The following is a 13,503-nucleotide window of genomic DNA, read 5'->3' as shown; positions in this document are numbered from 1 at the left end:
AGCCTTCTCACCCACTTGCAGGCTAATCGAATGGAGCGTTTACAGATGGAACGTGAATTTAGAAATTTTTACTGTGCACGATGTGATCGTAAGACAAGGCACAGTTCTGGTGCTCGTGATCGAATAATAGACGGAACGCACTGGGTACAGCGCAGTGTAAGCTATGGAGGGGGTGGTGAGAAATTTGCTACTGATTATTTTGAATGTTGCGAGTGTGATCGTTTGCGGCTATTTTGAGCATGGCACCATGGTGACGATAAGCAACGACAACGACACAACGACGTGAGTGAACGAAGCTGAATAAATATTAAATTTTGTCATTGCTTTTTGTTTAATTCATAGTAGAAAAAACAAGGCATTGTATGATCGCAAATGTAAAACCGCATACTATCTAGAGACACAAATATCATCATTATGAATGCACTTATACAAGCAACAGATCTTAAAAACTGAAAGCACACAATATCAGGCTCGAAACCAGGAAAAAAGCAAAAGCCATAACAAAAGAGTATAAACGAAAACAAGCATGATTTCTGCACAAACACCACGGAACAACAAAGGACGAAACGGTATTTTCCTAAGACTAATGATCCAAAGGCGTATACGTTATAGCCGGAAGAAAATCGTTCATAACGGCAGCAGTTCTTGGCATCACAGCGAGGTAGTGGTTGCTAGTAAACATCACACGGATTGGATGGATGATGGCTCCGGATGCCGTGCCGAAAAGCGGACCGTATGTAATGTGGGCACATCCTTCAACGCTAATTTCTTTCAAGCGCTTTTTCACCTGTAAAATAATAAACTTCCTGCAATCCTGCATTCATGGGTATGTACTAAAAGCGTTATGTGCTACCCACCTGCTTATCACTCAGCTTTTTATCCCAATTTGCAGGTTTGGGATTAACGTCGTCATGGAATCCACGGTACATGCAGATTGCACGTCGCAGGCAAGTCGCCAAAGCTAAAAGGTGCAATCCATCACCCCATTCCTTCTGGACAGGCGTCCGATCCTTGGTACAGGCGGTGTGGAAAATAACATCCATCAACTGAACATTGGCATCTTCATACGCTGTTGCGACATGCGGTAAAAACTCCTTAAAGTGCATAACAAACATGTAAATAGCTGCCAGGCGCATGTGCAGATAATATTGCTGGTCATTGAACAGGGCTTGAGAGACGGCCTCGAACAAGCAATGACCGTTTGGTTCCACATCATGAATCTCAAAATATCGTTGGAAAGCCGAGTAGAATGCGGGACTCGGTATCTGCTGGTCTCCCGCAGCTAGAGGAACATCAGGCACGTGAACAGCGCTGCGCAGCTGAATCACGACACCAGCATGTTGGTGCGTGAGGACCTGTAACTAAGCCTGATTAAATTCTTTTGAGGAATTCATTTGCAGCTGAACAGTACCTTTTTGAGCGCTTTCCGCAAGTCAGAGTCCTCATCGTTTCGCTTACGCGGGTCCTTAAGCAGCTTACGAACGGCGTTTAACGCAGCTACCACTAACTCTTTTCCCGGTGGCTTGCCGACCTGTCAAAATCAACCACACAATCGATAACACGGCTTGCTTAATTGGAGCTGTCAAACCCTAACAACTAAATTACCCAGACTGCGGTGACGTCTTGCTGTACAAGGTGGAAACGGTCAGGTGCGTATTTAAAACTGCGGTCACACAGCTCACGGATTTTTTCAGCTTGGTCCTTGGTAAGAGTGAACGAGTTCGTGCAATCAGCAGGGATTAATCCGTTCATCAAAGGCTGCCCTCTCGATAGTTCACGCAGTTTGCCGTTGACGCCTTCTTCTACGGAGTAGGTCAGCCGAGCTTCATTAAACGGGCCAAAAGTCTCGATATCGGCGCGCGCGGAATCGGAATCAGGAAAAACGAGAACCCGGACGATTTCTGGTAGATGAGATCGATGGCGCAGCAGCCAAAATGTGCCCACAATACTGGATTTTGTAGTCATCTGTAGAAGTTGGATTTAAAATCAATACAGTTGTCAGGATAACTAGCATTGTACTTAGCGAAAGTAGTTTTACCAAAACGCTTTTCAAAGCCTCTTCTTTAGCGGTAATTTCAGCTGTAGTATGATCCAACAGAGTCAGGCACTCAGAAGCTTTGACGGTCTTAGGCGGATCGGGGTTTAACAATCGAATGTCGACGGTAAATGGCAGATTTTGACCTAGCCACCGGAGTGTTTGGCGACGCTGGACATTTACCTGGAAAAAAAACGGATATAGTCAGATACAGTTTTGAATGTAAATAACACCGTACGTACGGAATTTGTTTCGTCATCATCCAAAATCATTACGTCCGGATCAGTGTCAACAGATGCTTCTTGAACTGCCGATCCCGTTGTTGCCGCGCTCCGAAGAGTTCTGACAGCAACACTATTAGTGGTGGCGCCCTTAAAACCGGAAAAATGCAATTATGGCAGCAGCACTCTAATTGCAGTATGCAGCTAAGAACAACGCACCTTCTTGCCGCGCCCTCTGTTCCTCCGCTTCTTTTTCTCAGGTTCGGAAAGAGGTGCTGGTGAGGCGTCGCGGTCATCAGCTTGAATCATCGCTTCCACGACATTGTCGTCCTCATCGACATCATCGTCCTCCTCCTCAGATGTTTCACTGCTGGCCTCATCCCGCTCCACTTCGTTCTGATCGCCATCACTGCCGGTCTCCTGTTCTTCCGTGACCTTGTCAGCACCGCTGTCGTTGTGGTCGTTGTCGGCTTCACTGTCATTCTTCCGTTCCTGTGTTTCATCGTTATCTGCCTCGTCAGCACTGCTGTCGTTGTCGGCTTCACTGCCATTCTTCTGTTCCTGTGTTTCATCGTTATCTGCTTCCTCCAGCTCTTCTTCCTCTTCCTCGCTAATAAGCATGGACGCTTCCTCTACCTGCATTTGTGCGCGCCATTCCGGAAGCTGCAAAAGCACAAAAAGCAAAGGTATTGCGATATTAGATCTACCAGTACCATTTTCCGCCCGACACCGTCTTACCAATATCGTTTCCCAGTTATCCTTCACATATTTCTTGGTAAGAGGATTCTGCGTCCGAACAAGGCAGCCAATTATGAAGCTAACGAAGCCAAAAAATTCATCCTTTGTGTGGAACAGCTCCTTCCGACGTTTAAAGGTAAGAATTTTCGGCACAATATCCGCCAGCTTCCATGGAGTAACGTACTTTCCCAAATACTGCAGCTCCTCACTGGTGTCTGGATTAAAACCGATTTTCCGAAGCTCTTTTTCATCTTTAAGGTATAAGGTCTCCAGTGATGCCATGCATTCCTCTGGCAGTTGGCCGATTTTTCGCATAGCGCAAAACTGAGCCGTTCGCTTTTCATGTAGTTTTGCGTTCATTTTCTCACCGTTTTTATCCAAAAGGATCTGGAATTCCGGAAATGCTCTGCATACTTCGACCAGTAGAGTTTGTCGGAAGGGGTTCTCTACGTTAGTCTGAAGGTCAGGACCGTACAACGTGTAGAACTGGTCCGGTTTAAACGTGGAAAACTTGGAGACATATTCAGTCACGACGCGCTGAAATATTTCTCGCAGAATAACGACGCCTTCAAGTCCAGTTGGCGCCAGCACATCGTGATGGTGCTTACGGCAGTGATACGTAAGCAGATGCACGATATCGTCCCGGTCTGGGTTCAGGTAAACAGTTCCCAAGAATCGTTCAAAGTCCAGACCTGGCATGGTGCCGACGGTAAATCTCTGGACGCCGTCAACAAGGAACACGTTCACCTTTCCCTCGAGGAGTAGTTGCACGAGCTGTTCCCGATCCTGAATGTCAGAAAACACTACCACCAGCATCATCCAACCCACCCCACTTTCAGTCTCCTCGTTTTCCATCATTCTGCGGAACATTTTGTGGTCGTATATGGGTTCTGGTTGGCGAACACCGCGGAGAATGGGATTGTTGGATTGGGCGACGATCTGTTCAGCAGTAAGCCATCCGGTGTACAGATGCTTTTTGGCAAGGGCTATGGTTGGTGCCGGCGTCTCCTGCAACTTCTTAGCCAGCTCCGGATCCTCTACGTAATGACGTGGTAGAATGACCTTTGGCGCATTTTTCATAGTGGCATACCAGGGAAAGTCTTTTTCCGATTCCTTTTTCTCTTCCCAACCTCGTCCCGTTGCCGCCATTCGCAGTGGAAACACCACATCATCAAATCCGTACGGAAATTTTGTACTTTTCTTCCGCATATTCACTTTGTCGTCTTCACATTGAACATACTTGTTATCGCCCCGGACCTGGCGGCAATAGTTGTCTGGATCCGCAAAATTCAAAGCAACGGCGGTATTGGCCCCCACTTGGCCGCCCCAGTGCAGTGTGCCAGGAGCGAAAAACACAGCCATCCCAGGCTCCATTTCCAGGCAGTACACGGGTACATCCTCCTCCTCCTCCTCAAGGCATTCCAGTATCAGTAACATGACGGATTTGTGATGATGCCCTAAGATAATCCTTTCACATAAATTCTTCTTTAGAAACGCTTCAAATTCAGCTGCTGTCATATTTGGATTTTGCTTGCGAAAAAAATCTCTCAGGATACGTCGGATAACACGATCAACGATACGGGCATACTGCGCGGCTACTGCATATATAACTTTCTTGCACCCGGGACCATCCGCCCACAGCAGGATGTTAACAGACGCGAGGGCGCCATCCTCAATGTGTTTTGGGAACAACGAAGTGTCGGGAGCGCTGATCAACTCCGCCTCATTTATCCCTGCATGCTTCTCATCTCCCTCACCGTGACCGCGCTTCATCATTCGAAAAAGGCACACCAATTCTTCAAAATTGGGCAGCTGCAATTAAAATTGCCAAGCTCAAACAGGTGCGACATACATACCACGTGCGCGCAGGTGCATGGCAGCGGAAAAAACGTCACTTACATTTGGAAGTAAATTGGCTGGCAGGTGGGAATAATGAGCTGTAAACTTTTCGGCGGTACGTTGTGAGGCAGCAAGCTGGGCAAGGACAATACTGAGCTCTTTGTGAAGTTCGGGAACACCAGTTTTGTCGAGTCGCTTTTTGAGTTCCCGCCGGATTTCGGGAAAGCGTTTATCCAACTCTTTGCGCTCTTCAGCGGTCTTGACAATGAATTCGCTCCATGTCATTCCATCAGGCAAAGTTTCCACTTTCAGCTCGGAATGGCTCTCAACGATATCACCATCCCTCTCCGTCACCACCTGCACGGTGTAGCTGATTTGCCCTGTTCTCTCGAGTTCGCGCCACAGATCACTATCATGCAATTCGGCAGCGGTATAGACAAGTTCTGGATTTGATTCGATCTAAAAAACAGCGATTGTCAGTAGGCGTATTCAGCAGCCCCTATTTATTTCAGCTGAAATTGACTTACTACAAAACAAGGCCAGTCAGGAAAGATAGCGTTCATATCTTTCACTGCACGGCTCAGATCTGCTCCACAGGTGGCGCGCCTGATCAGGTACCGTATGCGAGGAAATTCCCGAATCATTGGATGTCCCGTAGCATTTCGGCGGGGAGGAACCAAGATCTTCCGGCGCAGTGCCTCTACCTCAGCGGGCGATAGCGGTGAACAGTTACGGTGGGCTAAGGTAGAATCACCCATTGCTTGGACGGATGGCTCACCGCCGGTGCTCGACGACAGTACAGCAGCATCCATCCCGCACTCGTGCATGACCGGCGAACGGCTATCGCCGTCGTGAGGAGGAGGAATGGCAGAGACAGCTGCTTTCTTTGGAATCCCGACCGGTGTAGGCTTGGTCTTTTTGGCCCCGGCCGCACGCGGGTTAGTAGACGAACTTGCAGCGGTTGCGGAACGCCGCCTGGCACTAATATTTCTTTCCGCCTCGTCTAGGCACTGCAGGGCTAGGTCACGATCGACGGAATCAGCTGCTGCTGCTGGTGCTGCGGGAGAACGCGGGACCGCGGCGTCATCGTCAACGAGCTCCAGGGCTGTTTTCTTATAGTATTTCTTTATTCTCTTATCTTCTTCTTCAACGCCGGCGTTCACTCGCGTGCGTTTATGTATATATCTTCCTGCCATCTGTGAAGACATATCGGCTTCGATATAAAGTACGCAACCTAGCATTTCTGTATATGTTATACTGTACAAGAGATCTGCGCGCGCCACTCGTAACTATAGTATTCAAATCATGTTTGCAATGACGGAGTGTACGTATCTGAATTTGCTGTGTTTACTGTTGCACTGCTTGCCGTTCATTCATTTTACCAAAGCAACATCATCCGACGTCATACAAAGAGATTTCCGCTAAGCATAAAAAACAAGTTTCATCTCACTACATTCAAAAAACTATCAGAAATATTCGTTCTCCGCCGCATCTTGCATATCCGTCGCGCGACCCCGCCGCCGGCAGAGCTCCCTCTGGGTGCGCCGCTGACATGCCTCGGTCTTGACGCGTTCCCGCTCTTCGCGCTCCCGGATCTGGCGCTCCTGTCGCTGCTCCGCCGTCTCTTTTGCCCGTGCAGCTTTACGCTCCCGTTCCTTGCGGTTCTTCTTTGCCTTGTCTTCCCGCCGTCGCTGCTCCGGGCGCCTGGCCTTTTTGCGCGCCTTCTTAGCCAGCCGCACCTCCGCATCATCAGCCATCACGTCCGCCAGGATGCGATCATCCTCCTCCTGAAATTCCAGTCGCTGCGCCTCCACTGCATCTGCCCGACCATTCTCTTCCGCCACGGCATGAGCCACTTCTTCCATTTCGATATCGCGCACCACTTCTACGGAAAGAGGATTTGCCAACAGGTACTGTCGCGATGCTTCCGCCGCCTCCCGTTCCCGCTTATCAACTGCAATTAACAAAACAGTTAGACCAAGTAACATGCAGAGACTGAATCATTCATCTAAACCGCTATTAAATGTTACTTACTCTTCGCTCTCGCTTCGTGCAGAGCACGCACCACAATGCAATACATCTCCCGTCGGTAGCTTCGCGCGATATGGACTTGATCACGTTCGTGCATTTCCGCATCGTGGAGTGGCACGAAATGCCACGCGTGCCCATGCTTCTCGCAGAATCTTTCTAATGCTGTATTCAGCAACCTCACCACTCGCAGACAAGCCGCGATAGGCGGAACCGCCAGGAGAAGGATGGGGGAGAAATGATCCTCTAGCGAGATGCGAGCATCTTCTAGCTCATACACCACATGCTGGGTCTGGCCTTCCGGAGTATGGAGAGGATTGACACGACGTCCCCAGAACGACTGGAGGTCGTTCGAGCCACAGCTTAGGATGAGCGGACGCCGTGGACGGCTATGGGAGCGCGTAGGCCAGACAATTTCGTCTCCATCCAGACCATACTGGGCGTGCACCAGCTTCCTCGCTTCGTCCAGAAGTGTCACAGTATCTCCTCCGGCAATTGTCATGGCAAACAGTCTTGCGCCGTCCAGGGTCGGGAATTCCAGCCCGGGATGTGTTCCCTCGACACGGTGACCCTTACACGCCCTCTTGTTGGCGCAGTGGAAAGTGCGCCGGGTCTGTGAATCGGCAATCAAAACAGCGTCGGCTTCATTGAACTGGCCGCAGCAATCCTTCACTTTCGTGACGTCTTCATCCCGCATCAGTTCATAGCACGGACTGAACTCGGCAGGCGGAGGAGGTGGACAGTCACGATTGCAGCGGTGCCGGCGGCTGCTGGCAGGGGCGACGGAGCGCGAAGAGGAGGCAGCGCTGTTCCGGTAGGGAGCAGAAGAATGGTGTGGCTGCCATCGGCTGTTATGCTGGAGGTTGCCGTGGCGCTGTTGGTTATTGAACGGCACCATTCTGCAATGAAACTAAGCAAAAAATATAGACAAGAACAATACTTATAATAAGCATGGAAGATTACTGATACTAATAATATTAATAATAATTACAGAAGAGAGGCGCGCGCAGTTGTAATTTATTTAGAATTATTTACTCACCTCTCAGTCTCGGATGAGCGCGGAACACAGCAGGGATCGCGACTGTGGGCAACTGGGGGACAGGAGAACCTCCGAGCAGAAAGTGGCGCTGGGTAGCACCGCACACTGCTCAGGAAGTGGCTGACGACGACGAACACACCAGCGTGGTAGTGGGTACCGCCGACGCCGAATGTGAACGTTGCAGAGCTGGGCGCTGGTAAGCACCACTGCTTGCTGGATGATGACGGGGCACTTGTAAGCACCGCCGTCGGATCCCGGAAAATCCACACACACCACAGCCCGATCAGGAAGGCGAACAGGTAAGGGAATCTACAACAGACAAAATTTTATTTAAAGAAAAATACATTTTGAACAAAAACTGACAGTACCGCGCACTAACATGTGAATTCTGATGTGAATGAATGCAGGAAATATTACAACAAGAAATTAAAGAATTAAAGTTCATGTCAACTACTTTGCAGTAATTACGACACACAAAGATAGAACATGAATACGCATACGCCAATCCGAAGGTTTTTTTAAAATTAAGAAAGCAGTATATTTTCGAAAGTGCACTGTATATGCCAAAAACGTATATTTTGTTCAGTAGGGTAACTATCGAAATACAACTAAAAGCTCATAGAAAAAAGAATGGTTACTGCTTATGGCATCGGCTATCATCGCGATGAACGAGAAGAAATCAACAGCCGACGAACGACTACACCCTTGGCATTTTAGAATCTGATCACATCTGCCTACATAGCACAACCTACAATCAGCTAAAACGCCAGTGCATAAACACCGTGCAATCAAGGCATTCTCAAAATGGTTTGTAAGGCAGTCGAACATTTCCTGCTGGACCAGAGTTTTCTCCAAATGCAAAAAACCACCGATTTGTATCACCAAATATCGTAGAAAATTTAAGCAATAACGTTACAGCAAGCTGTAAACCCTACACTTGTGACTCGTCCTCGCTGCAAGCTATTACTGTAATTAATATCAAGTTCTGGGACAGTCGATTACTTATTTCGCACTGACATCTTCAGTTAATTTTTCTTGTACGGATATGAGTTGATCATGAATTACAGCGGATATACCAGAAGCCCAAACTTCCTGAATCAGCGAGAAATAACTGAAAAAAGTTACAAAGGGAGGACAAATAATATGAAAAATTAAAACTGTTGACAGTTTATGATATAAGCGCGCGAAATCTCCAAATAAAAGAACATATCCTATTAATGTACGCAGTCACAAGTTCAGCATGTTTAATTAAAGACAGTATAATCATCAAAATATCTTCCGACTTCTGAGGTTTGCCAAACTGCGACAGTACTGTGGTAGAATGCAGACATGCTCCTACGATTGTTACAGAACATATCACTATAACTCTATAAGCAATTTACAGACCTGTAAATCTTGGCTTAGCTCATAAACAGCACTTCGATATTCTCGGGAATAACGCGTCTGATAACACCAGCAGCAGTAGGGTGGTTATCGTTCCGATTAACTCCGATCGAAAAATTGAAAACGGGATGCACTGAGTACTGATCCAAGACAGCGAATTTGGGACGGACTGGGGCAGCAGTGCCTGATGACGACGCATGAAAACCCCGTTCTTATTAAAAATCCAAAGTCAGTTCACTATAGTTCGTCAACGAGATATTCCTTCGGCACTAAGACACAAGGGCAATTTAAAACAAGATGGAATCCAAATGTCGATTTCATAATTCTCAACAAATCAATCCAAAATTCCAAACACACATCAGTATACGATCATATGACCACGCAACAATTCTACTGTTTCGATTGGCACGAAACAAAACTCACCAATTTTCCACCGAAACTCCTTATCAATTCAGTATTAACAGTCAAAGAAGTTGGTTCATGTAAACTAGTTCTGCTGCAAAAGCACGACTCTCAAAAGACCACAACAAACGATCGAAAGAACTAGAAGTTCTCTTCGCAGCAGAGTACCTCCCAACAAAAATTTAAATGCGGTGCGTGGGCCCGCGTGTTAGCAGGAGTATAGCAGCGTTGATGCACGACTGTTATGCACCTGACTCTACTGAACGGTGTAACGTCTTTCAGTAGAGTCAGGTGTACGACTGTTATGCATCAACGCTGCTGCTGTGCATACCGCGCCGCGCAGTAGTCACTGCTGCGCGGTGTGACTACTGCGCAGTGTGCACATGAGTGGGCACTGGCTATTTGCCGCCCCAAATACGTGTATAGAGCAGGCCCTGACCCTACGGTTCGCCCCTGTGTTGGCATATACGCGGGTGGGGGTAGGGGTGTTTGCCAGCACAGCAGGTGGGACCTATATCATCATCCGTAATATGGGAATATGTCGGATAAAATCGTCAAATAACTTTGGTGGAAGAAATGAATTACGGCTGTACTCGTCTATGAGTGATTCCAAAACCATCGACTGCGCCTTCCCGCTGATGGTTACACTAAATATTATCCCGGATCTGCAGAGTAGCAAAAGCCGAAAAGAAGTTAATCGTATTAGGCAAATTATAGTGACTTGTCTGCTATAAATGTCGGCAACGCTTCAGAATAATTACCTTCGCCTTGAGTTAATTTCTGCACCGGCAATTGCTTGGCGCTGCAAAAGGTCACCAGGAGGAACAGAAGTTTAGACGATCGTAAAACTTATCATATGATAACTGATAACCAAACTTATTCCTAATCAAAAGCAACTTATTTGAATAAATATACGGTGAGCCATACAGTCAGATTTTCCGAAGACATGGAGAATAAACGGGGTGCTTGGGAAAGGCTGGCTGGGCGTTGTCCATGGGATTTTTCGCTCCCCAGAGTGAATTTTTGTGCCACATTTGGAGCCGAAGTGGTACGCACCAAGGTTCCAATTACCATTTTATCTGAAACGAAACACAACAACAATTTATCTGAAACAAAATATCAGTTTTAATAACAAAAGGAAAAATGCAATAATAAGCTATGCAATTACCCTAATCAAAACTGGAGCGATTTGAATGCTGCGCGAACTGACCAAAGGAACTGTAGACATAACCAAAATAAAAAGAAAGACAAGTAATAGTAGGACAACTTACTTTCAAGCAGTCTTCATATCAATTACTGTATATAAATACTTATTCGCCACTTCCGCTGCTCTTTGGCGCACATCTGGCTTTCTGATCAGCGTACGCATCGAGGATAAAATAGTTCCAAAAAGCATCACGTCAGCGCTTTCTCTGCAATAACAGATATATAATACTCGTGAATCCCAACAAAATGGACAATCGTAGATAATGCTAAACAGATCGGTCGAAGCACAAGAAATTAAGCTAATTTGGCCACGTTAGGTATCTCTTGACCAGAACACACAGAAATCCATCATACTATTAATCTAAGAAAGTAAACTATAAAGTGGATTAGAAATGATTCAACTTCGTTTTACAGTAGTACCCTGTTCCGTACGTTTCCAAGAGGCAGCACAGCAGGAGATTCTCCTGGAATCCATAATAATATCGGCATAATAATTATATAACAATAAGAAAACAAGATTTAAGCTGTGGTGTTGTATTTATTATTCGTAACTTATTAATCGCAAATACTTCTACCTATAAAATGTCATAAGTAAATACTACCACGCATTTCCAACACATACCGAACACAAAGTACCACACTTGTCCACAAAAGGTAGAAAGATGCGCCGTCATTTGCCGTTATCCCTACGTTTTTTGGGTAACACTTTATCACATGTTGTTCTATTTATTATAAAGTTTAATACGACACAATGTCCTCATTTATACTAATGAGCCATACCAAGCTAATAATTCCAAATTTCAACTCATTGTCAAGTAAGTAGTATGTACATGGACAGCCAAGACAGCTGTTTTTAAATTTTTATTCTCACTGTCGAGATCCTTTTCGCTGCGAAAGCCATTCTTATGAAGAAGTAGATATTTGTACACCGGACCATGAAGGGGAGCAGAAAGATGGTTAATCATCAGCATTTGCTAAAAATGTCTCAACATTCGAACATTCCATTGAATATCAGAATATATAATAAGAATATTATGTCGAACATCAAATGCTATCAATTCAAAATGAAATACAGACAGACCAATCTTTTCGCATTGTTTTGTTAACGGCAATGTTTAGGGCTTTACATAAAGATCTCCGTGCTACTAGGTATGCATTCCCATGCAAACCAAACAACTCATTATTTACAGTGTCTAGGTTTTTTTTATGGGATACTGTTGTAACCAAAATGTAACCAGCCATACTCTAATATCCCTGGGGCCTGCTGTATAAACTTCTCAGCTAGTGCTGGTATAAGGCGGCATCCATAAATTACGTCACGCAAGTTGGGGGAGGGGGGAGGTCCTGAAAGCGTTACTGTTGTTACAAAGGGGGAGGGGGGTATTAAAAACTTTGTTATGATTCTGACGTCACCATGCTATATCTATGGAGGGGTTCTAAATTTGTTACGTAGCGCTCAGGGGAGGGGATCTGAGTTTGTTAGCACTGGTGACATAGGGGGAGGGGGGTATCAAAATGTCGAATTTTTGCGTTACGTAATTTATGGATGCCGCCTTTAAAGCTGTACGAGTACTAGTACGGAAGTCTGTAATTACAGACTACGGAAGTCTGTAATTACAAGGTTATAACCTTGTGTTCGTTAAAAGTTCGTTAATTGTGACGAGAATAAAAACCGTCGTTAAATCAGAGTACGAGTACATTTTTGAAGTTTCTCAGAGATAATTAATAATCGTTCTCGCAGGGTATCAGATCTGATACCCTGCGAGTACGATTATTAATTATCTGCAAAAAATTGGTCAAATATTTGTTTATTGTAAATCTAGATTTACAATAAACAAATATTTGACCAATTTTTTGCACTAGGGGGGATCCATAAATTACGTACGCAGCGAACCAGGGAGGGACGGGTCCAAAAAATGTGACAAGCTGTGACGGCCCCGACGAACCCAGGGGGGAGGGGGTGGTCAACTCCATGTATTACGACTGAGCGAACCAGGGGGAGGGGTCAAGCAAACGTGACGGACCGCTACGAAGGGGGAGGGAGGGGTGAAAAAATCGTAGTTTTCTGCGTACGTAATTTATGGATGCTCCCCTACTGTATTCGTGTTTTTTGCATTCAAGTTTAGGCTACACCAAACGTACAATACGTATACTTCAGCTATTTTTATTGGTCGAGATTAAAATCTTTGTACGAGGGTCAAGATTCGAGAGCTTTCTTGCATCGCTCACATCCGCTTTTCCCTCATATGCGATTTTTTAACCGTCAGACTCGTCACGCGCACGTCCAGTCTGTTTCTGATCCTGTTTTTGAGTGTAAATACAGGTTCTGCAGCTGTCGAAAAATTTTTCCGGCCACGTCTTCGGTGCATTATTTAGTTCTATAATTTTACATATTGGTAACTACCACGGATTATGGCTTTCGAATTCAACAACAACGCACACGATGATCACGAGCTGAATGCAGATGGAGATGACGCAAGCGGTATGTTGGTAACCGTAAGGTCAATGATTCCGATCTGATTCATTCCATCGCTTAAGAACGAAAAATTTTCAAACAAAATATAAAGAAATAAATTATTTGTTAAGTTTCAAATTTTATTTCAAATCAGTTC

General features: G+C 45.8%; 1 protein-coding gene across 6 annotated transcripts; it reads right to left on the bottom strand.

The window, feature by feature from the left end:
* Positions 1-360: 360 nt before the first annotated feature.
* On the bottom strand, positions 361-13,374 carry LOC129602207 (uncharacterized). Of its 6 annotated transcripts, XM_055501192.1 has the most exons (21): positions 11,763-12,105; positions 11,514-11,577; positions 11,312-11,355; positions 10,996-11,097; positions 10,854-10,903; positions 10,613-10,764; positions 10,447-10,487; positions 10,279-10,350; positions 9,707-9,779; positions 9,287-9,552; positions 7,901-8,209; positions 5,361-6,029; positions 4,894-5,292; positions 2,995-4,806; positions 2,476-2,919; positions 2,278-2,406; positions 2,039-2,218; positions 1,606-1,965; positions 1,412-1,531; positions 858-1,355; positions 361-787 (listed from the first exon to the last, which is right to left on the bottom strand). In XM_055501192.1, the coding sequence occupies exons 12-21, from the start codon at positions 6,027-6,029 to the stop codon at positions 584-586; spliced, it is 4,815 nt and encodes a 1,604-aa protein (XP_055357167.1). In that variant the 5' UTR covers positions 7,901-8,209; positions 9,287-9,552; positions 9,707-9,779; positions 10,279-10,350; positions 10,447-10,487; positions 10,613-10,764; positions 10,854-10,903; positions 10,996-11,097; positions 11,312-11,355; positions 11,514-11,577; positions 11,763-12,105; the 3' UTR covers positions 361-583. The 6 variants fall into 6 exon arrangements, with proteins under 6 accessions (XP_055357167.1, XP_055357165.1, XP_055357166.1 ...); XM_055501190.1 differs by adding an exon at positions 13,121-13,374 and having other exon boundaries at positions 9,287-10,350; positions 11,763-11,865; XM_055501191.1 differs by adding an exon at positions 13,034-13,052 and having other exon boundaries at positions 9,287-10,350; positions 11,763-11,865.
* Positions 13,375-13,503: the final 129 nt, after the last annotated feature.

The sequence above is a fragment of the Paramacrobiotus metropolitanus genome, unplaced genomic scaffold (assembly GCF_019649055.1).
Source record: "Paramacrobiotus metropolitanus isolate TYO unplaced genomic scaffold, Prichtersi_v1.0 Parri_scaffold0000361, whole genome shotgun sequence".
NCBI lineage: Eukaryota > Metazoa > Tardigrada > Eutardigrada > Parachela > Macrobiotidae > Paramacrobiotus > Paramacrobiotus metropolitanus.
The sequence above is the reverse complement of the archived record's forward strand: the minus strand, read 5'-3'. Positions and strand labels throughout refer to the sequence as shown.